Here is a 23678-nt window from a genome sequence, read left to right as displayed (position 1 = left end):
AGCAAATATAGAAGATAAAATAGAGTCTAGGAGTGGTGGCTGCATTTTGGGAAGCTGAGACTGGAGAAACACTTGAGGCCAGGAGTTCAAGACCAGCCTAGACAACATGGCAAGAAACCTATCTCTACAAAAAATAAAAGTTAATTAAAAATTTTAAAAATACAATGGAATCAACTCCCTCCTCACACCCCCAAAAAACACCATATTTATCAATACAATTGCAGGAAGAAAGGAGAAAATAAAGAACAGATGGGATCAACAGATTTAAACCCAACCATATCAATGGTTACATTAGATATAAATAGCTTACAATCTAACACTCCAGTTAAAAGACAGAAATTGTCAGGTTGTATAAAATAGCAACATAAAAACACACATATGCTAAAAGTTTATAGGTGGGAAAATACATCTGGAAAACACAAATCCAGAAAAAGCCAGAGTGACTATATTAACATAAAATAAAAAAGATCTTAGAATAAGAAATATTACCAAAGAAAAAGAAGAATATTTAAAAAAAATACAAAGTATAGCTCAATTAGTGCCCTGTTTATTTTCTTTATGTCACAGTGCTTCGTTGCTATCTTAATCTTTTTTTTTAGTCACACAATTTATTTGAAAATAAGTAGAAATCTGGAGGCTAAGAGGGACCCATCCATAGCATATGAACTAAGGAATGCTGAAAGGGTACCCTCTGACCCCTGCCATTTGCTGCTTTCCTTATTTGTCATCTCTGTTCCCTTCCCAGCCACTGCAACACACCTTTGGTTTCTGCATATTTCCACAGCAGCTTCTCAAGCCTATCGAGTCAAATGAACAAGCTCTTTCTCCTTCCTATTCTTCCAATCCTCCCAGTACTTCCAATCCTTCATCATCTTGCTCATACTAGCCAGAGAAAATTTCTTTTGTTTAATAAGTATATAAATAACCAACCTAGCTAAAGCCTAGCTAAAATTCACTTTGAGTAAAACAGCAACAATTACAACTAAAAACCATTCTTTTAAATGCAGTCTGGAAATACTTTCTTGCTGGGCCTACAACCCATCCAGGGTCCATTTGTTGATTTGTAAACACTAGTTGATAGTTACATGGGTGAACTTTACTTGCAAGTTTTTTGTTTTGCTTTGCTTTGCAGAATTTTTCAAAAAATGTCCTCATAAAATTACCAAATTTTTAAAAAATTAGGTAATAGTCAAAATGATAGAAAACAAGCTAACAGAAAATTGCTATAGGCCATTGCTTTGGGGATGTGAATATCCTCTTTCTCTCTCCCTCTCTCCAATTTACTTTCTAAATAAACTATATTTTCCAAGCTAAAAAAAAAAAAAGAAAGAAAAAGAAAATTGTTATCAAAACTTTTATTTTCCTGTCTTTCAGTAATTGTTTTAAAGTATAAACTAAATATATATGTTCCGGTAAACTATTCTACCTGTATAATTAAAACCACTTCAAGTGAGAGAAAAACACAGATAAATGAACATCTAAAGAATGCCAAAACTGCATGTGAAATATTCTCTCAAGAAACATCACAATTTATACCCTCCCGTTGTAACTTTTGCATTGACTCTCAGTTGGAAAACTGGTATATTAGTAAAAAAAAAAAAAAAAAATCTACCAGAAACATCATTAGGCCCTATGTGAACTTCAGAGTAAGAAGGCTAATCTGATTCATTTAACATTTTCCACATTTATGTGACTAATGCCAAAAGTTAGAAGAATAAACACACTCCACTCTGACCTATTAATCAACTGTAGCATTGGTCATATTACATGATTATGCAAGAACAGCCAAAATAAAGCTGTTGGGAACAAAAATTCTGAAGTCAATAACTAAAATTTACTAAACAATGAACATTGTTCAGTTTAAACAGTAAGTGAAAAATTCACTATGAGTAAAACAGCAACAATTACAACTAAAAACCATTCTTTTAAATGCAGTTTGAAAATACTCCCTTGCTGGACATACAAGCCATCAAGGGTTCATTCGTTGATTTGTAAACACTAGTTTATATTTACAAGGGTGAAGTTTACTTGCAGGTTTTTTGTTTGTTTTGCTTTGCTTTTATTTATGTATTTATTTGAGTCGAGGTCTCATTCTGTTGCCCAGGCTACAGTGCAGTGGCATGATCATGGCACACCAGTTTCAAATCCTGAATTCACGGGATACTCATGACAGCCTCCTGAGTAGCTGGGACTACAGGCATGTGCCACCACGCCTGGCCATTTTTTTTTTTTTTTTTTTGGCAGAGATGAAGTCTTGCTATGTTGCCCAGGCTGGCCTTGAACTCCTGGGTTCAAGCAGTCATACCGACTCAGCTTTCCAAAGCGCTCAGATAACAGGTGTGAGTCACTGTGCCCAGCCTGTTTTTGTTTTTTTAACTGATAGTAGAAGTGCTTACCACTGACACAGCTCCTTAGGTCAGGATAAGCATTACTTGACTGACGTGCAGGAGAAAATAATCCAGCCCGAAAAGAGCCAAGACAACCTGTAAATGAAAACAAATTTATCTTTTTAGGGTAGACACACTGATTTGATCTGCAATTATGGCACATATTATGGCAAAAAGTAGGATATTAATGTTCCCATTAATTCACAGGGTTCAGTCTTCAAAATTCAGCCCTAAATGTTTCCACCTACCTTCTTGAAAAAATTAAAAATGTACAAGTAAAAATGGCAATAAATACAGAATCGTGAAAAATAAGTTTGTGGCAGTTTTTCTCTGGAGAAAAACCTTAAAGTCAGAAGTGAAAAGAACCTTGGATTAGCAGGGAAATTTATTGTCACATAAACCTATGTTTTTAATTCTGTAGCACAGATGTAATATTATACTCAAATCTGTACATCACAGCCCGATTTGTAAATTAAGTCAACAGAATGAGGTAGTGTTTCTACTTGCTACAGGCAACTTCTAATTATTCTAATATTGCATAGCAACTAATATCTGTGCAATGCCTCAATATTACAAAGCAGGTTTACTTCGTTACTTTCATTCTTCACGACAACCCTGTGAAATCAAATTTAGCAGCCTGGCAGATATTGCTAGCAAACTAAGAAATAACAGCTGAAATAATAGACATGAACTACGTGGGGACTTCAAACTAATGGGGGGGGTCACTTAATGCTAAAGACATATTTCTTAATAGCCACTGAAGACATTATATATATACATATATCACTTCATTGTTCAGATGGTCACCAGCTTACCCAAAAGGGTGGTTTGGGGCTATCTTTTGCTGAGTATCAAAGAACCCCTCTAAATTTGCAGCTTAAACACTCATTCTTTTGCCTCATGATTTGTGGGTGAAATACTTGGGAAGACTTCGGTTGGGCTGTTTGTCTCTGCTGCATGTAGAATCAGCCATGAAGTCTGGTCCTGGAGGACCCGCTTCCAAGATGGAGCCCATGCTCCTCTCCAAGTGGTCGAGTTTCACTTAGCATGCTGGCCTTAACATGGTTGCTTCTTTTGTGGCTGCTAGCTTCCAAGAGGAAGAAAGCAGAAGCTACCAGGGCTTTTAAGGGACACCATAACACTTCCATCATATTCTAATTATCAAAGCAGCCCTAGGGTCCACCCAGATTCGAAGGGATAGGCCGGGGGGATGGAGAGACCCTACCTCTTGATAAGGAAGTAGCAAAATGACATTGCTACCATTGGGATGGGAGACAGTTTGAACCATCTTTGGAAAAACGCAACTTACCATAGGTAGATTCAAAGACTCATCTAAAGACAGTATGTGTTTAAGTTACCTACTACTGCTATGACAAATTATCTCAAAAGTAGTAGCTTTAAACAACACAAATATATTGTCTTATAGTTTTGAAGATCAGAAGTCTAAAAGCAAAGTGTCTGCAGGGCTTCATTCCTTCTGGAGACTTCAAGAAAGAATCCATTTCCTGGCCGTTCTTAGCTTCTAGAGGCCGTCTGCATTCTTTGGCTCCTGGCCTCATCCTTGCATCACTTTTAATCCTTTCTTCATCACTTCTTTCCCCTACTATTGACTTTAATCTGGGCCACACATTCATGAGGACCATGACAATCATACTGGGTTCTCCCAGATAATCCAGGATAAGGTCCCCATTGAAAGATCCCTAACATAATCATATCTGCAAAGTCCCTTTGCCATAGAAGAAAACATTCACAGGTTCTGAGGACTAGAACATGGACATCTTTGAGGGGCGGTCATTATTCAGCCTACCAGGGTGGGTTAGAACATTTCCCTACAGAAATAATACCTTACATATAGAGAGGGAGTTTCTGGAACCCCATCTTAGTCCAGTTAGTATTGCGATAACAGACGATCACAGACTGGATAGTTTGTAAAGAAAAGGCATGTATTTCTCACAGTTATGGAAGCTGGGAAATCCAAGATCAAGGTGCATCTGATAAGGGCCTTCCTGCATCATCCTATGACAGAAGGCGAGAGTGCAAGAGGGAGAGAGAGCAAGAGATTGAACTTGCAGCCTCAAGCCCTTTTGTTGTGTTTTTATTATTTTATTTTTTTGAGTTGGGGTCTCACTCTGTCACCCAGGCTGGAGTACAGTGGCACAATCATGGCTCACTGCACCCTCGACCTCCTGGGCTCAGGTGATCCATCTGCCTCAGCCTCCCAAGTAGCTGGGACCATGTCCTGCTAATTTTTTTATACTGTTGAAGCACCAAGTTCTCGCTATGTCGCCCAGGTGGTCTTGAACTGTTGAATTCAAGTGATCCTTTCAATTTAGCCTCCCAAAATGCTGAGATTACAGGCATGAGCCATCACACCCAGCCTCAAGCTCTTTTACACTTGGTGTCAATCCATTCCTTGAGAGTGGCGCCCTAATGACCTAAACACCTCCCTAAACACCACCTCCCAACACTGTTGTATTGGGGATTAAGTTTCCAACTCAAGCTTTTTGGGGAACACATTCAAACCTTAGCATTTTCCCCTGACCTCCAAAATTCATGTCCTGCTCATGCAAAATACATTCATTCCATCCCAATAACCTCAATGTCTTAACTTGTCCCAATACCAACTCAAAAGTCCAAAGTCTTATCTAAATCATATGTGGGTGACACTCAAGACTTGATTCATCCTGAGGCAAATTCTCTTCATCTGTGAGCCTGTGAATTCAAAATAAGTTATCTACTTCCAAAATACCATGGTGCAAAAGATAGATATTCCCATTACAAAAGGGAGAAGTAAGAAAAGGAAGATGACTGGTCCCAAGTAAGTCCAAGACCCAACAGAAAAAGAAAAACAACATTAAATCTTTTTTTTTTTTTTTGAGTCAGAGTCTCAGTCTGTTACCCAGGATGAAGTGCAGTGGCATGCTCACGGCTACTGCAGCCTCGACCTGCTGGGCTCAGGTGATCCTACCACCTCAGTCTTCCAAGTAGCTGGAACCACAGGCATGAGCCACCACGCCCAGCTAATTACAGAGGCTCACACTTGTAATCCCAGCAATTTGGGAGGCAGAGGTGAGAGGAGTGCCAGAACTCAGGGGCTCAAAATCAACCTGAGCAACATGGCAAGACCTCATCCCTACAGTAAATCAAAAAATTAGCTGGACGTGGTGGTACGTGCCTGTGGTTCCAGTACTTGGAAGGCTGAGGTGAAAGGATCACCTGAGCTCAGCTGGTCAGGGCTGAGGTGGCCGTGAGTGTCCCACTGCACTCCAGCACGGGCAACAGAGTGAGACTTCAACTTAAAAAAAAAAAAGAATTAATGCTGCTTTTCTTTTTCTTTTTCTTTTGTTTTGCCCAGGCTAGTCTCAAACACCTGGGCTCAGGCAATCCTCTTGCCTCAGCCTCCCAAAGTGCTGGGATGACAGGTATGAGCCCTGCGCCCAGCCAACATTAAATCTTAAAGCTCTAGAATAGACTTGACTTCCATCTTCTGAGGACACGGGGTGAGAGTTGGGCCCCCAAGGCCTTGGGTCGCCCTACCCATGTGGCTCTGCTGGGCCTAGGTCATACTGTAGCTCTCACAGGTTGGAGTCTTGTGCCTGAAGTTCTCTCAGGCAAGAGTGACTTGCTGGCGGTCCTATAGTCCTGAAGTCTCGAGGGCTGCCCTGCTCCCATGGCGCCACTGGGCATTGGCCTAGTGGGAACTTTCTGCAGTGGCCCTGCCCTTGTAACAAGTCTCTGCCTAGGCTCCCGAGGTTGTCCATATCATTTGAAATCTACATGAAGGGTGTCATGGCCTCACAGCTCTAGTATTCTGCATGCCAGCAGAATTAACACCATGTGACCACTACCAAGGTTTATGGCTTATACATTCTAGAGTAGTGAGTTGAGATGCACCTCGGCACACTGGAGCCATGTGTGGGATAGTGGAAAGATGCTTCACTGGAATTCAAGGAGCAGAGGCCTGAAGTGGTACAGGTCCTCCAGGTGACTCTCTGCAAATCTCGCACCAAGTTCCAGCTCTAGGCCAGTGATAGCAGGGGCAGTCTCAGAAATCTCAGATATGCTTTCAGGGTCTTTTTTTCCATTGCCTTGATTAATAGCACCTGGCTCCTTTCTATCTGTTGCAATCACTTTAGCAAATGGTCACTTGGCAGCACCCTTGGTTTGCTCGCCTAAAGACTTGGTCACTCTTTTCATGGCCAGGCCATGAAGTTTCCAAACCTTTTGGCCCCGCTTAAAGATACCTATGAATAGCATCTTTAAATCATTTCTATCCATTCACATTTTACCTTATGTGATGGAATATAGCCACAGAGCTCCTTCAATATTTTGTCTGAAAATTTCTGGTATCCTACTTCATCACCCTTAAATTCTGCCTTCCATAAAATCCTCTGGCATGGACACAATTCAGGCAAGTTCTCTGCCACCTTCTACTGAGCATGGCCTTTACTCTAGTTCCCAATGCTTTGTGTCTCGTTTCCATCTGGGACTGCATCGAATGGCCGTTACCGTCTACGTTTCTGCCAGCATTCTGATCACAACACTTAAGTCATCTCTAAAAAGTTCCAGGCTTCTCCCACATTTCTTTTCTTCCTCGGACTCCCGACGAGAATCACCCTCAATGTTCCATTCATGGCAATCTAGGCTTTTTCTATCCTGCTCCTCCCAATTCTTCCAGCCTCCACCCAGCACTCATGTCCAAAGGTACTTCTACATTTTCAGGTATTTGTGATAGCAACAATCCCACTTCTGGTACCAATTGTCCATCTTACTCATTTTTGTTGCCATAACAAAATGCCACAGACTGGGTAAATTTTAAAGAAAAAAATATTTATCCCAGTCCCGGAGGCTGGAAAATCCAACCTCAAGGTGCTGGCGTCTGGTGAGGGCCTTCTTGCTGCATAAACCCATGACAGAAGGTAGAAGAGTGCACAAGAAAAGGAGGGAAGGGGGCCAGACTCAGTCCCAGGGAAACGTAAGCAATTTTAGCTCTTGAGTGGTCCTACCTTTGGCTCATTCGTTCCTCCTTTTGAATCATCTACTCCCAGATTTAGTTTATTATAGTGTGAAGACTTCCTTAAGATCACCATTTTTGAGAAAGTCTCATTTTTCACCTCTGAACAAATTTGTCAGTGAACAATAGCCACGAGGTAAAATCCCTGAGGCTGGAAGCCCAGAAGAAATGTGTCATATGGGATTAGAACTCTAGGTCAGACTTCAAATTAGGTTTTGTGTGTGTGTGTGTGTGTTCTTTTTTATCTCCATTTCCACTCCCATCCACTCCTTAGGCAATAATTCTAATAAGTTAATGTGTATTTTTAAAATTTGTATGTGCTTTTATAAAACATATATTTATAACTTATGTCCATTTTTAATTTCTGTAATTTTTTGTATTATATATTCACCACTTTTTGCTCAGCACTGTATCTTTATGACTTATCCATGCTGCTTCACGTAATTTGTTGTTTCTAACTGATAAACATTACTCCATAGCAAGCAGCCAGTCAAGTCAGGCTTCAGTCTACCCAGGTGTTACTTATGCTTCTTATTGTTTTTCACTTTGTTTTGTTATTATTAGTGCCTGAAGTCTTATGGCTTCTCTAGAGATAATGTGAAGGGAAGGAGTCAGCGGTCTGGGCTAATTCACCAACTTGACAGGAAATAGAAACTACGTATTATTTATTTATTTATTTTTCTTTTTGAGTCGGAGTCATTCTCTCACCCAGGCTGCAGTGCAGTGGCACCCTCACGGCCACCGCAGTCTCAACCTACTGGGCTCAGGTGATTCCTTCTGTCCCAGAATTCCAAGTACCTGGAACCACAGATACGTGTAACCACACTCGGCTGATTTTTTGATTTATTGTAGAGACGAGGTCTCACCAAGTTGACCAGGCTGGTCTCAAACCCCTGGACTCGGCAATCCTCTTGTCTCCACCTCCCAAAGTGCTGGAATTATAGGCATGAGCCACCACACCCAGCCCACGTGATTTCTAATGTTGATATTTAGGCTCAGAGTTTGGTATCCTTGCCAAGAAGTTTCTATCTCATTAATAGAATCATGCACTGTATCTGGTGTATTTTCACAGGCTTATATAGATAGTAATTTATATCATTTCCTAAGGAAGAAAAGAATACAATTTAAAAACTTGTGTTTGTATAGTGTAACTCAGGGTATTTCTTTTCCAAATCATATCTTCTAGACAGAACATGGAATATGAGGATTGACTAAAGTGCTTTATGAACTCCTGAAATCTAAGCCTAAATATTGCCCATAGAGTATAGGTTACAGGGGTCTAATTTTTTGGTGACCTTATCTCACTATAAGGAGCTCCCTGCATGAGTATCATAATTAGTAAAACTGCTGTTAGATTTTCCAGAGACAGGATTATACAGTAGTTTGCTTGTTTTCAAGTTAAGGCCATTGGCCTATAGAATATGCACATCAAATGACAAAAAAGTTTAACTTAGGTAGGGCTTTTCCCCTCCTGTTTTCAGCAGTGGCATTCACCACATATGCCTATGTATAAATAAAGACCAGAATACAAAACTTAAATCAAAAAATAAAACATAATAAAAAGCAAATTTTTTATCATATGATGGTTGATTATATAATATCTTACATTTGAAGAAAGCTTGACACAGTAAAAAAAAAAATTTATCTACATATACATATGTATTTAGTATTCCCAGAGCTCTGAGCAATATAGTTATAGTATACATTCAAAAACATAGAACCTGAAAAGTTAAATTACTTGATTAACCTGAAACAGCTAGAAATTTTTAGGTCTGGGACTAGAGCCCACATCTTGTGATTTTGTTTTGTCTTGTTTTTGTACTTTGTTTTTTTTTACCATGTTGCCAGATAAGACAAGCAAAGAGAAGAGAATGTTGGGTGGAGTCAGAAAAGGAAAGCTGAGAGGGATAAAGAAAAAAGAAAAACATCTTATCTGCTGAATTCCCCCAGAATACATAATACTGTATTAAAATGTTATTTATCCCTATCTGAATGTATACTATGATCAAAGAAATGTATCTTCTAGAGGGTTGCACTTGCAAAAACACAGCCTCATTATGTGGCCGTAAGAGGCAAAGGTTAGCATTACATTTTAATACAAGCTTATAATTTTTAATAGCTAAATATTGTCTGTTTTTATTATAAAATACTTAAATTCCTACATAAAATGAGGAAGCTGAATTGTCTTGATGTTTTATCTTTTCTCCACCTTAATAGTACAAACCCTTGGATTTTGTTTTAACAAGTGAGGAATTACAAGCAACTTTACAAAAAAAGAGATTTTTTTCATGTATGTATATCAATATTTCACTGTTCTTTGAAGATATGATAGCTAAGGATTTTCAGAAATCCAGCTGCACTTTCATATCTATTGATATAAATAATTTCACCTCACAATTTTTAATGTCATCTCCCCAAATTTAAAGAAGATTAAGTTTTATATTAATAGCTACAGAAGGAAGGGAAAGAAAGTAAAGAAAATGGGAACAGAAGAGAAGTTGGAGAAGAAAAAGGGAGAAGACTGACACGACAAATATTTTACTAAGTGCTTTGAAAACTTCTCACTGTATTTCTTGCTATAAACGTATTAGGTAAATTATTCCTATTAATTTGACAAATAAGAAAACTATAGCCTATGGGAGTTAAATAGCTTTAAAATCTTGCAGAAAACAAATGTCGGATTGAGAACTATAAAAACAAATTGTAATAAGCCAATGAAAAACATCCAGCAGCCCACAGGACAGAAATGTATCATGATATGGCATTCTGAAGAGAAATGCCATGAGAGGGTGATCTGAGATGTAGTATTTTATAGTTGAGCCTCCTTGGCTCGGGATGTACCACAAATATAAGATTCTGATCATTTTAGACACTTGAAAAATGGAAGAGTAACTACTTCAGGATCTATGAAAAAAAGTAACATTCTACAAAGATCTTCTACCCAGTGGTCTTGGAGTCTTAGCCTGTTAACGGCCTAGAGAGTAAATATAAGTACAGTCGTGAACCACAACATAATGACGTTTCCAGTCAACCATGAACAGCATCCACAATGGTGGTCCCATAAGATTATAATGGAGCTGAAGAATTCCAATGGCCTAGTGATGCTGTAGCCATTGAATGTTGTATTGCAATGCTTTAGCTTTTCTATATTTAGATACACAAACGCCTAAATTGTGTTAAAATTGCCTACAGTACTCAGCATAGTAGCATGCTGTATAAGTTTGTAGTTTAGGAGCAACTGGCTATACCTTATCACCTAAGTGTGTAGTAGGCTATACCATCTAGGTTGTGTACATACACTCCATGATGTTTATTTTTACACAATGAAAAAATAACCCGACAATTTCTCAGAATGTTAAGCAACTCAGATAATCATTTCAATGTCAGGCTCCCTAAAGGAAAGGAGAAAGATATAAATATTGTCCTATCTCAAGATGGTCCTTAGACTCTGCATGAGTGTTTAGAAACAAAACAAGACAAAAACAAATAAGCAAAAAGTAAAGCCCTAAACTATAATTGAGCCCTAAAATTTCAAGAGAAATGAGTGTTTAATCAAAGCAATTATTTGCAAAATCACATTCATAATTCTAAGCTGCATCGTTATTATTGTATATCAGAGCTCATTTCTGCTTTTTCTTTTCCAAAGAAGACTTGTCAAGTCAAGTTGGATGGGATGGCGGTAGGGCTGGGAGAGGTGGGATTGGCAGTAGCAGGAATCTGCTGGGGAAAGAGGGGGCACACCTCATCAACAAGGGCGCCTGCATAATGAACATTTGCATACCTAACCCCAAATTGTACTCCACATCCTTAAAATAAAAAAATGAAAAGAAAGAAAAAGTAGCCGGGCTCGGTGGCTCAGCCTGTAATCCCGCGCCTTTGGGAGGCTGAGGTGAGTGGATTGCCTGAGCCCGTGGGTTCGAGACCCGCCTGGGCAGCGAGACCTCATCTCTACAATAAATCAAAGACTCAGCCGGGCATAGCGCATGCCTGTAATTCCGGCTAGGAAGGCTGAGGCGGAAGGATCGCCGGAGCCCAGCAAGTCAAGGCTGCGGTGGCCGGGAGCGGCCACTGCATTCCAGTCTGGGCGACAGAGTGAGACTCCAATTCAAAAAAAAAAGAAAGAAAGAAAAAGTTGGGTGGGATGAGAGTGGGATGGAGAAATGCATAGATGAGGGATATTCTGAACCTAAAGAAAGAGGGGGAACACGCCTCTGTGTTCGGGACTTATACAGAATCTTATCAGAGAGAGAGGTAAAAACTATACTCACTTTCATTGTCTGGAAATGCTAACAACTCTCCCAAGTAATATTAATATAAAATACTTCTATATTTGCTTAAAGCAAACTGGAGTCTTGTTACCTTTCGTTGATATTTTATTGAAATCATTTCACATATTTGGGTGAGAAAATACCACCTGACTCCTTGAAAGCCCAGAATCAAAAATAGAACATGGATGGGATACTGCAGGGAGTGGTGAAATGGTGTGTGTTATTAACAGAGAAGCTGTTAGTGATTTCCATGAATATTTAAATGATGATTATTTACATCATAATCTCTGAAGAGTTTAGCGATCTCTCCTTTTATTAAAATATAACCCATGAAAACTCATATATTTACCAAGTATGTCTTGATACCTAAATATAATTAAGCATCAGTATGAAAAATAAATGAAATGAAAAGATTAAAAGTCAAAATGTCACATGATAATTAAAGAACCATTCCAAATTTGTCAGCATGTCTTCAAATAAAAGAATAGCAAAATTACATATAGAATGAAATCTCACTCTCAAGGGTAATAAAATTATATTAGATGGAATATATGAGTGGAGAATTAGATGTAAACATATTGAAGTTTCCTTCCATCTCTAAAATTATATGATTGAGATGCTTTGAACTTACCTAAGTATTTTGGATAAAAATAATCCTAGAAAGAAGAAAAAAGAAAAATATATATTTTAGCAAACCTAAATTTCATCATAGAGTTAAAACTTAATTTTAAAAGGTGTTTTTATATTAAAGCTACAAATAACTTTCTTATAACTTTCATGTTCATATTATAACATAGTATTTTTTCTATGTGAAATATGCCAGGAGAAAACTAATTAAAATTAAATCAATAAAGTGATTAGGCTTAAAGAAATATTGATCAATTAACCATGTTTCAAACAGTTTCTATTTAAGTTATTAAATATAGTAATATATGCTCCCTTTTTGTAAATCCTTTAATTTTTCTCTAATGAGTAGATACCCATTTGACTCACATTATGTCATTTTACCTATACCAGATTCAATGTTGAATCACTGTGACATAATTTGAAGTGAATTAAAGTGGACATTTACCTTGTAGCGTCTTATGTACATATAATAATACCCTACTTATAAATCGGTTGGATACCAAAAGTTTGTCTGTAAACCAATAATTTAGACTAAGGAATGTATCTTACTAAAAGGAGAAAAATGCTAAAAATTTCTGACAGTGAAGTTCTCATGCTGGTTCACAGAGCATTCCTATATATCTAGCCATAATACATCTACCATGGAGCATTAATAGCACAAGAACACCTCATGAAAAAACAGAATTTCTGCACAAAAACATACACAATGTTACAACTGAGTAAGTACAGACATATCTTCACGTCTAAGCCCCATGCACTCACCAACCCCCATAAGCCCTATGTACTCAATGTCCATTCTCATGACTTATCTTACATTTAGATAGATATGGATGGATGGACAGACTGATAGATAGATAGACAGACAGACAAACAGGCAAACAGACTGATATCCCCTACCCACTCATCTGCCTTCTGACCCCGCAATCACTCAGACTATATACATACGTTCTTTCCTCCTCTTACGTATAAACCTATACAACACTTCAAACATGGTGGTGAAAGGAATGTATCAGGGACAGTGGAGAGGTCTGCAAAAGCGTGAAGATAGGAAATGTGGTCTTGCATATTAGGGATGTGTACAGGGAATGACTGGGATGGGGTAGACAACGGTGAACAGTAACAAATGCTTCTTTTCTTCCATTTCTGTCTTACTCTCTGTCACCCTCTTCTCATCTGTCAATGAGACAAATGCTAGAATTAGTGGTGAAGAAGAAGAACCTCTTTCATGTGTTTTCCTTCTTGACTCTCTTTCCTCCTATCACTGTGGTCTTCTCCCTTATTTTTGCTCTGTAATGGTTAAGCCCTAAGAAAGTATCTACAATGTTAGAAATACATATTCAAGTATTTATGGATGATGTAATTATACACTATCTCAGGTATGCTTTAAAACATTCCAGGAAAACAAAACAAAAAGAATGGATGGGGAAAAAAATAAACAAAGACAGACAGATTGTTGATAATTGCTGAAGGGGAGAGTGGGTATATTGGAGTTTATTACATTGTTCTTTTCTACTTTGACATATATCTAAAATTTTCTTAATAAAAAGGAATATGTATGCATGTATACACACACTATAATATATATGACACTATACTATATTCCTTTATATTATGAATAAACATAACACTTACAGTATGCATGCATTTCTTTTTATTATGGAAATGTAAAATGTGTAGAAAACATATATATATGTTTCCTACACAATAAGAGTACCCTACTATATTGTATGGAATAAAATACCTTTGTCTTCGCAACTGCTTATCCACAAAAAGCAACAAAACATGGAAACATGTTGATTTTGAGAGTATTAAAAAGTAATCTTTGAGTACGTTAGGGAAAATTCCCTTTGTGCCTATTAGAATAGATGGAAATAAACAGGATTAAACAGCAGCCCCAGAGAACACAAGTGCTACAGTTTTGGACACATATTCTAACCACAGACAAAGGTCTACTCATTATCTTATCTACTCTCCAGGTCCTGGGAGCCATGGCAGAGGTAAGGCAGATACTTTGTATACAGATTCTCCCTCTTTTCCTCTAGCTTATTGAGTTCATCTCAAGAAAAACATCTGAGGTAACCATGAAGGTGATCAGATTGAATTCTCAAGGTCACCCTCACACTAATTCTTAGAGGAACTATTTATACCTCTGATATCCACAGGAGATGCTAGAGAACATCCTTGCTTGGAAAATTAGGGAACTAAAGATAAAGGCAAAGAGAGTCGAATAATAGACATTGGACACTCCAAAGGCAGAGGCTGGAAGAGGGATGAGAAATCACCAAGTGAGTACAACGTACACTATTTGAGTGACAATTACACTAAAAGCCCAGACTTGACCACTATGAAATATATCCATGCAACAAAACCACACCTGTACCTCTAAATGCATAAAAATGATTTTTTAAAATTAAGAACTAGGAGCTCTATGTTCCTATACAATATTTGGAGGCCTTTATGATTCGATTTTTCTAGATTAGCAAGGAAAGTTTTATACACTGAAGGTGTACATTCTAATATTAGGGATATTGTTTATATAAAGTGGTCCCAGAAACTTTCCAAAGGTGTACATCATAAACGAAAGCACACTCAACATACACAGTAGCAAAATGAGTTCTTCATTCGGCATTCACTGAGGGCCTGCTACATGTCAAGCTCTGGATTACAGGACCCTGTTTTCTAAAGCATGGATAAATGCCAATGAAGAAATTTAAGGAGGTGTAGTGGTAACAATCCAAATTAAACACACACACATTAATACTTGAGACATCCTCTCCCCTCCTCCTAACACTGTCAGATTTTTGTTGAAGAAAGTATTTACAAATCACAAGGTCAACACTATTTGCCGATAATGAGGAATAACTGAATTATAGTTTTATCAGAACAGATTGTTCTTGGCGATGGTGTCTTCCTAACAAGCCCACCTTCCTTAGAAGACATTTCCCTAAAATGAAAGTAGTCACGTGTGCAAGATGATAACAGAATCCTTGTGTTGCCTTTCAAGCTGGAAATGCTTGGTCTGTAATTGTTGTCTAGGTGACCAAACTTGACAGTTCCTGTGAATTCTTACCGTTTCAGGGTCATTTTCGAAGACTTCTCTGGCTTCTTCTTTATTGCACAGTTCTTCGATGCATTCTCGTTCAAGATTACCCTGTTTGGTTTCTTCAAGCATCGCATTTGCACGACGTTTCCTAACCAGGACTTGTGAAGCATGTTGCTTTGACAAAACTGAAGGAAAAAATAAGGATATATAAATAAGTCATTTCCCCATCTAAAATAAATTATTTTATTAAACAATTTAAGTTAAAATCATTTTCTGCTTATGAACTGCATGACATTTGAACTCAATATGGTTGAACTAAGAAAAAAATGCAGACCGGGCGCAGTGGCTCACGCCTATAATTCCAGCACTTTGGGAGGCCGGGCGGCAGGGGGGGAGTAGGGGGGAGAAAGACTGCCTGAACTGACGGGTTCGAGATCGAGTTGCCTGGGCAATTTGTCAAGACTTCATCTCTACAATAAATTAAAAAAAGTAGCCAGGTGTGGTGGCATATGCCTATTGTTCCAGCTACTTGGAAGGCTGAGGCAGAAGGATCGCCGGAGCCCAGCAGGTGGAGGATGTGGTGGCTGTGAGCGTGCCACTGCACTCCAGCCTGGGTGACAGAGTGAGACTCCAACTCAAAAAAAAAAAAAAAAAACAAGGCAAATATAGAAGGACTTTGGTTAACAACTCAGCAGGTTTGGTGTGCAGCTACAGCATTTGTATAATAATCTATGCAAGTTATTCAAGCTCATGTTTGAGGTCAAACACATCAGATGATATTGAGTATTTATCTGATTATGATGAGTACATTGGAAAAAACATCATGATGAAATGCCTATGTTAAAATTCATAATCAGCTGGGGCACAGTGGCTCACACCTGTAATCCCAGCACTAGGGAGGGCCAGATGAGAGGATTGCTTTAGCCCAAGAGTTCAAGATCAGCCTATCCAACATAGCAAAATCTCATCTCTATAAAAAAGGAAAAAAATTAGCTGGGGTGTGGTGGCTCACACCTATAATGCCAGCTACACAGAGGCTGAGGCAGAAGAGTCATCTGAGTCCAGGAGTTTGAGGTTCACTGTTCTCGCCTAGAGGACAGAGTAAGAACTCAACTCAAAAAAAAAAAAAAAAAAAGTTATAATCATGCCACTTCTAAAGCAAGAGCAATAAACTTTCTTAATTTTAATGAAAAACTTTTGTGATCTCTGTGGAAATAGAGAAATGCAAGACTACAGTCCAATCAGCTATAGGAGAGGCACTTAATACACTAAAACATTTGATTATTCATGTAAACAGAAAAGCAAAAATCCATAGAAAAAATAAAACCTTAGCAAAGCACAAAATACAGAAGGCAGAGAGAAAAAAATTGATAACTTTGACTTCATAAAAATTTTTAAGTTGAACAACAACAAAAATAACATAACAAAATTCAATATCAAGCAACAGATTGGCATCTGTTAGAATGGAAAAACATTACATCCAGAATTTATAAGCAACTTTTGCAAACTAAAAAACAAACAAATAATAAGCCAACCAAATGCAGGAATGTGTGCTAGACTGTATACAAAATCATTTAAGCAATACAAACAAAGTAAGAAGAAAAAAATAAACATATAAACCATCACTGCAGAAAAAGACGGCCAATAAATGTATTCAAATCAAATTACTTTTAAAAGTGTAACAGTGGCTTATGCCTGTAATCCCAACACTTTGGGAGGTGAACCCATGGGCTCGAGATCAGCCTGGGCAACTTGGCAAGACCTCATCTCCACAATAAATCAAAAATTAGCTGAGCGTGGTGGTGTGCACCTGTGGTTTCAGCTACTTAGAAGGCTGAGGCAGAAGGATTGCCCGCACCCAGCACCCAAAAGGTCGAGGCTGTAGCGGCCATGAACATGTCACTGCACTCCAGCCCGGGAGACAGAGTGAGACTTCAACTAAAAAAAATTACTTTGAAAGTTTTATTTTTGCACATTAGATTTGCAAAATTTTAAAAGACTGATATTATCAATTATTGATGTGGGTAAGGAATTTGTGTCTTGTACTCTAGCGGTAAAGGACAAATTGGTAGGAATTATTTGAAGGTAATTAGGTAAAATTTAGGTCACATAAACTCTTCAACTCAACAACTCTGCTTCTAAATGTGTCCTACACATATGCGCATGTGCTAAAAAAAATTATAGAATATTTATTGAAAGTTGTAAAATGAAAAATTTAGAAGCAACGTAAATGTCTCTCGAGAGGAGAATAGAAAAATAAACTATAAGACATCTGTACTGTGGAATAGTACATCTGTACTGTGGAATAGTACATCTGTACTGTGGAATAGTACATAGCTGCTAAAAAGAAGATACTCCTGTGCTGAAGAACTCCAAGATATTAAGTTAAAATGCAAGTTGTAAAATGCCACACCCGTCTGGGCACGGTGGCTCACGCCTACAATCCCAGAACTTTGGGAGGCCAAGGTGAGAGGATTACCTGAGCCCATGAATTCAAGATCAGCCTGGGCAACTTGGCAAGACCTCATCTCTACAATAAATCAAAAACAGTAGTTGGGCATGGTGGTGCACACCTCAGTTCCAGTTACTTGGAAGGCTGAGGCAGAAGGATCACCTGAGGCTGCAGTGGCCATGAGCGTGCCACTGCACTCTAGGCTGGGCGACAGAGTGAGACTCCAACTCAAAAAAAAAAAAAAAGCCACACCCATAGCATAATCTTATGTATACCAGGCAAAGTTGTGGCTATATAAACATCATGTGGAAAATACATAGAAAAGAAGCTGGAAAGACACTCAAACTGCTAATATAACTATTTCATTTGAAGAAAAAAATGGAAGGCACATTTCTGAAATCCCAGCACTTTGGGAGGCTGAGGTAAGAGAATCACTTGTGATCAGGAGTTTGAGACTATCCTGGGCAACACAGCAAGACCTCATTTCTAGAAATAAATAAAAATTGTTATTAGTTACTTATTTTTAAGAAGAAAGAAACAGAGAGTGTAAAGTTTTGGCCTTATTACTTGAGTATGTGAAGATTTAAAATCACAGATAAAATCTACAATTTTTATTTTATTTTATTTTATTTAGTCGGGGTCTTACTCTGCGGTCCAGGCTGGGGACCTCACTCTGTCACCTAAGTTGGAATGCAACGGCACCGTCATGGCTCACTGAAGCCTCAACTTCCTGGACTCAGGTGATCCTTCTGCCTCAGTCTTCCAAAGTTATGAGATTCCAATGTTCTGAGGTGTGGCCCACCTCACCCAGCCAAAATCTACAATTTTTAAATTCCGATTTTTAACTACAATGGTTCTTTTCACTTGGAAGATACACAAGTAATATAAGTGGTTTAATTTATTTTCCTTTTCTTATATCTTATAACCTGGTAAATAAAAAGCAATAAATACTCAAAAGTTAACAATAGAAGGAAAAAAAGAAAAAGAAAAGGAGCAGTTAATCAACAAGTTACAATACTTATTAGTTGAACAATTTAAAAATTTTTCAAGAATGAAGTAATGTTATTTCTCTAACTTGCCAAAACAGAAGTTTAAATGTGATAAACAAACAGCTTGAGTTATATTTATTACCCTATCTCTTACCATAAAATAAAGATTAAATCAAGGCTGTGTGTGTGTCTAAAAGATGGAATTCTGTGAGCATGCTACAAAAGATTTTTTTTTTTTGAGTCGGAGTCTCACTCTGTTGCCCAGGCTGGAGTGCAGTGGTACATTACGGCCACCGCAGCCTCAACCTGCTGGGCTCAGGCGACTGTTCCACCTTAGCCTTCCAAGTAGCTGGAACTACAGGCATGCGCCACCACATCCGGCTAATTTTTTTATTTTACTGTAGAGATGCAGTCTCGCCAAGTTGCCCAGGCTGGTCTCGAACCCCAGGACTCAGGCAATCCTCTCGCCTCTACCTTCCAAAGTGCTGGGATTACAAGTGTGAACCACCGCGTCCGGCTCAAAAGTACTTCTGACAAATGACAGCCCTGTTGCAATGGAAGAACCTTACATGGACGATTGCCTATCTTATTACCTACTTATTCAAAGTAGTTTTAGCATGCCACTTTGTAAAAAGCATAGCAAAAAGCTGGACCCTCTAAACTTCAAAGCAAATATGTGATTCTTTCTGGAGAAAGCAATAACACTTTCATTGAATGATGAATGCATTGATTCAATAACAAAAAAAGTCAAGGTCAAATGCACTTAGGGGATAAAAAACACCATAATCATATACTTCTTGATATTTCTTCCTCACAGAATATTAAGTTTTGGAGTTAAGAGTTTAACATTGATATTTTAAATATCTCTTTTCCTGTAAAGGCTCTCACTAAAGGTCATAGATCAGGTGTGATAACACTAACTATATTCATGTTTGTGAAAGAAAAGGTCTCAACCACCCAGGGGGGAGCAAGGTGGTGGTTTAAAGGAATGTCCACCTAAATTTACTTATTTTACTTTTTGAGTTGGAGTCTCACTCTGTTGCCCAGGCTGGAGTGCTGTGGCATGCTCCTGGCCACGCAGCCTCAACCTGCTTGGCTCCGGTGATCCTTTAGCCTCAGCCTTCCAAGGAGCTGGAACTACAGGCACGTGCTACTATGCCCGACTAATTTTTGACTTATTGTAGAGATGAGGTCTTGCCAAGTTGCCTGGATGGGTCTCAAACCCACGGTCTCAGGCAATCCACTCACCTCAGCCTCCCAAAGTGCTGGGATTATAGGTTAAGCCAACAAGCCCGGTCATCCTCCTAAATTTATAAAAGGAAACATCATAACCACTATTATTTTAGAGATGATAAAATTCAGGTAAAGAGCATGCAATATATTTGTTAATAAATAACAAAACTAGGGCGAGATCACAGGTATTCCAGCACTTAGACTGCTCAGATACTTGCTGCTTCCAGAAAATAGAAGCTGCAATGTCTCCATTAATGACAGGAATAGCAAAAAGGAAAATTGTTCTACTTTTGACCTAAAGGATGAGTAAGCTAACAATAAAAAAACTAATTTTGTCTAAATATGTTTGTATAAAATTTGGGCATTTATGTTTTATTTAATCTAGATTTAGTCCTACAATGCTTTCTTTTTTTTTAATAGGAGTCTTACTCTGTCGCCCAGGCTGGAGTGCAGTGGCACACTCATGGCCACCCCAGAGTCAACCTGCTGAACTTCGACGATCCTTCCACCTCAGCCTTCCAAGTAGCTGGAACTACAGGTGTGTGCCACCACAACTGGCTAAATTTTTGTATTTATTGTAGAGATAAGGTCTCGCCAAGTTGCCCAGGCTGGTCTCGAACCCCTGGACTCTGGCAATTCTCTCACCTCAGCCTCCCAAAGAGCTGGAATTACGGGTGTGAGTCACTGCACCAGCTTCACCATGCTTTAAATTGGCCTGAGATCTAATAATTTTCAAAGTATATACTATTTCATTTGCTCTGCAAATAAATAAGCTATAATTTTATTTCTATAAGATAGAATTATCAGCCGGGTGTGGTGGCTCACACCTGTAATCCCAGCACTTTGGTAGGCAAAGGCAAGAGGATTGCCTGAGCCCAGGGGTCTGAGAACAGCCTGGACAACTTGGTGAGAACTTATCTCTACAATAAATCAAAAAAATTAGTCTGGCATGGTGGCACGTGCCTGTAGTCTGAGCTACTTGGGAGGCTGAGGTGTATAGATCGCCTGAGCCTAGCAAGTTGAAGCCACAGTGGCTGTGAGCATGCCACTCCACTCCAGTCTGGGTGATAGAGTGAGACCCTGACTCAAAATCAAAACAAAACAAAACAAAAACAGAACTATCTAAAGGATTATTCTATAGGATAGAATTATCATCTCCATTTTCCTATTGAAAAAAATTGAAGGTGACGGAGGTGACATGATTTGTCCAAGCTCACAGAATTGAAGGGTTGTGTCAGTGGAATTCAAATATACCCATCCTCTTAGCCCAGTGTGCTTTTCTTCTATGTATTCTACCACTCAAATGTCCACAATGTACTTGATTTGGCTTTTTTCATTTACATGTTTTTATTTGGAAACGTTAGTATCAGTAGAGCAAAACTAAATTTTAGAGACATTGGATGCCACCGGTTTAGATATCATTACTTTATAATAAAAGAGAGATGTGGAAATAATTTATATGATGAAAGATTCCAGATCGTCAGTGGAATGGGTAACTTCAAGTTGGTACCATCTCAATGGCGATTTATTTTAGTCTACATACTCTCCAAGAACGTTACCACCTCTAAATGAGATATAAATCCTTATAGTCTAGAACCACTTTGGTGCCTCCAAATTCTAGAGAAGGATTTTATCTCCTTCTTCCTTCCTTCCTTCCTTCCTTCCTTCCTTCCTTCCTTCCTTCCTTCCTTCCTTCCTTCCCTCCCTCCCTCCCTCCCTCCTTCCTTCCTTCCTTCCTTCCTTCCTTCGTTGGAGTCTCACTCTGTTGCCCAGGGTGGAGTGCAGTGGCACACTCATGGTCACCGCACCTTTGTCCTACTGCACTCAGGTGATCCTTCTGCCTTAGCCTTCCAAGTAGTTGGAACTACAGGCATGCGCCACCATGCCTAGCTAATTTTTGATAAATTATAGAGATGAGGTCTCACCAAGTTGCCCAGGCTGGTCTTGAACCCCTGGGCTCAGGCAATCCTCTCATCTCGGCCTCCCAAAATGCTGGGACTACAGGCTTGAGTCACCACGCCTGGCCTTATCTCCAATTCTCATGCCAACTGATTGGTTCTCTCCACTCTTTGCCTTTGGAGCCCAATCCAACAGCTCCTACTGTTGCTGACAATAATGTTCCTGAGATTCTTCTGGAAGAATAATGGCCCCTCTGATTTCTGTTTTGGCTGCATGTCTCTCAACCAACCAATACTCGGTCAAGAAGCTGAAGAAACTTTGTAAATGCTTTATCTGTCACAACTCCGACTACCACACTGCTGTTGATTTAACTTTTTAAAAGCTGATTTGCTCTCCCACTACTGCTATCGATTTAACTTTTTAAAAGCTGATTTAAATTTTTAAAAGAGAAATTATGTGGTTGTGCAGTGGATAAGTTTGATATCTTAAATAAAACATGTGCTGTCCTTTACAAAATAAACCTATCCATCTAACAGAATGGCTTTTGATGGCGTCTACTGCTTCTAATCAGAAAGATATAAACATGACATTACATGTCCAAATTAAGAACTACAGGAGGTTGGGCATGGGGCTCACCTCTGTAATCCCAGCACTTTGGGAGGCTGAGCAAAGAGAACTGCCTGAGCCCAGAAGTTCGAGACCAGCCTAGGTAACATGGTGAAACCCTGTCTCTACAATAAATCAAAAAATTAGCCAGGCACGGTGGTGCACGCCTGTAGTTCCAGCACTTTGGGAGGCAGAGGCAAGAGGATTCCCTGAGCTCAGGGGTTCAAGTCCAGCCTGTGCAGCATGGCGAGACCTCATTTCTACAATAAATCATAAAAATTAGCAGGGTGTGGTGGTGCACGCCTGTAGATCCAGCACTTGGAAGGCTGAGGTGGAAGGATCACCGGAGCCCAGTGGGTCCATGTTGGGGTGGCCATGAGTGTGCTACTGCACTCCAGCCTGGGCGACAGCGTGAGACTCCAACTCAAAAAAAAAAAAAAAAGTGCTTTTACCAGTTGGCTCAAAGTCCTTCTGCCCAAAATTATCCACCTGCTGGCCCACAAGAATGTCTCACAAGTTCTTTGACTTATCATAAAATAACCATGACATAGCAGTGCACAGATACTGTTTTGCTTTATCACCTTTAGTCCTAATTACTACTGTTCTGAGCAGAACATCATTTTCCATTTTAGGGCTGAATAGGCTAAAACTCAGAAAAATTCATTTTATTAAGTTCCACAGCAGAGAACAGAGACAAGCCTGACCCAAAAACCTGTTCTTTTGTGTTAGCACCCTGTCCCTAATCATTTGTTTCACTTCTTTGTATTGAGAAGTATTTCCAGAAAGTCCTTGTTAAAAGCTAACTGTGTTGCTTTAAAAAAGTTACAACCAGATTCAAATGTTTAAGTTACAAGGTTGAGTTATGAGTCTTTTTAGTACTGTTGAGTCAGTTTGATTTTTTTCATCAGAGTTATCTTTCTTCAAAATAGAGACCATGGCAGGTGCCAGAATCCTCTTTGAAACTGTCTTCACAGACTTCATATGTTTCTTCATTCAGGGAGAGAGTAAATCTGTGTGTGTGTGTGTGTGTGTGTGTGTGTGTGTGTGTGTGTGTGTATTACACACAGACGGTAGAAGTAAGCACACATTTATCTGTGTTCCCATTAATCATGAATAGGTTTCATTCCCTTTTTAAAACACAAAATTTGAGCAGAGGTTTT

At 38.9% G+C, this 23678-nt stretch overlaps 1 protein-coding gene across 1 annotated transcript in view; it reads right to left on the bottom strand.

Annotated features, from left to right (window-relative positions):
- Positions 1-23678, bottom strand: part of PROS1 (protein S (alpha)) — a 100377-nt gene that overhangs the window by 37851 nt on the left and 38848 nt on the right. Inside the window, exons 2-4 of the mRNA XM_008061893.1 lie at positions 15367-15524; positions 12301-12325; positions 2397-2483 (exon numbers count right to left, since the gene is read on the bottom strand). Of these exons, the coding sequence (XP_008060084.1) occupies positions 2397-2483; positions 12301-12325; positions 15367-15468 (214 nt within the window). The 5' untranslated portion in view covers positions 15469-15524. The remainder of the gene's footprint in view (positions 1-2396; positions 2484-12300; positions 12326-15366; positions 15525-23678) is intronic.

The sequence above is a fragment of the Carlito syrichta genome, unplaced genomic scaffold (genome assembly GCF_000164805.1).
Source record: "Carlito syrichta isolate Samal-C Ts95f unplaced genomic scaffold, Tarsius_syrichta-2.0.1 Scaffold305637, whole genome shotgun sequence".
Taxonomy (NCBI): Eukaryota; Metazoa; Chordata; class Mammalia; order Primates; family Tarsiidae; genus Carlito; species Carlito syrichta.
Note: the sequence above shows the minus strand (reverse complement) of the source record. Positions and strands in the feature narration are given on the sequence as shown.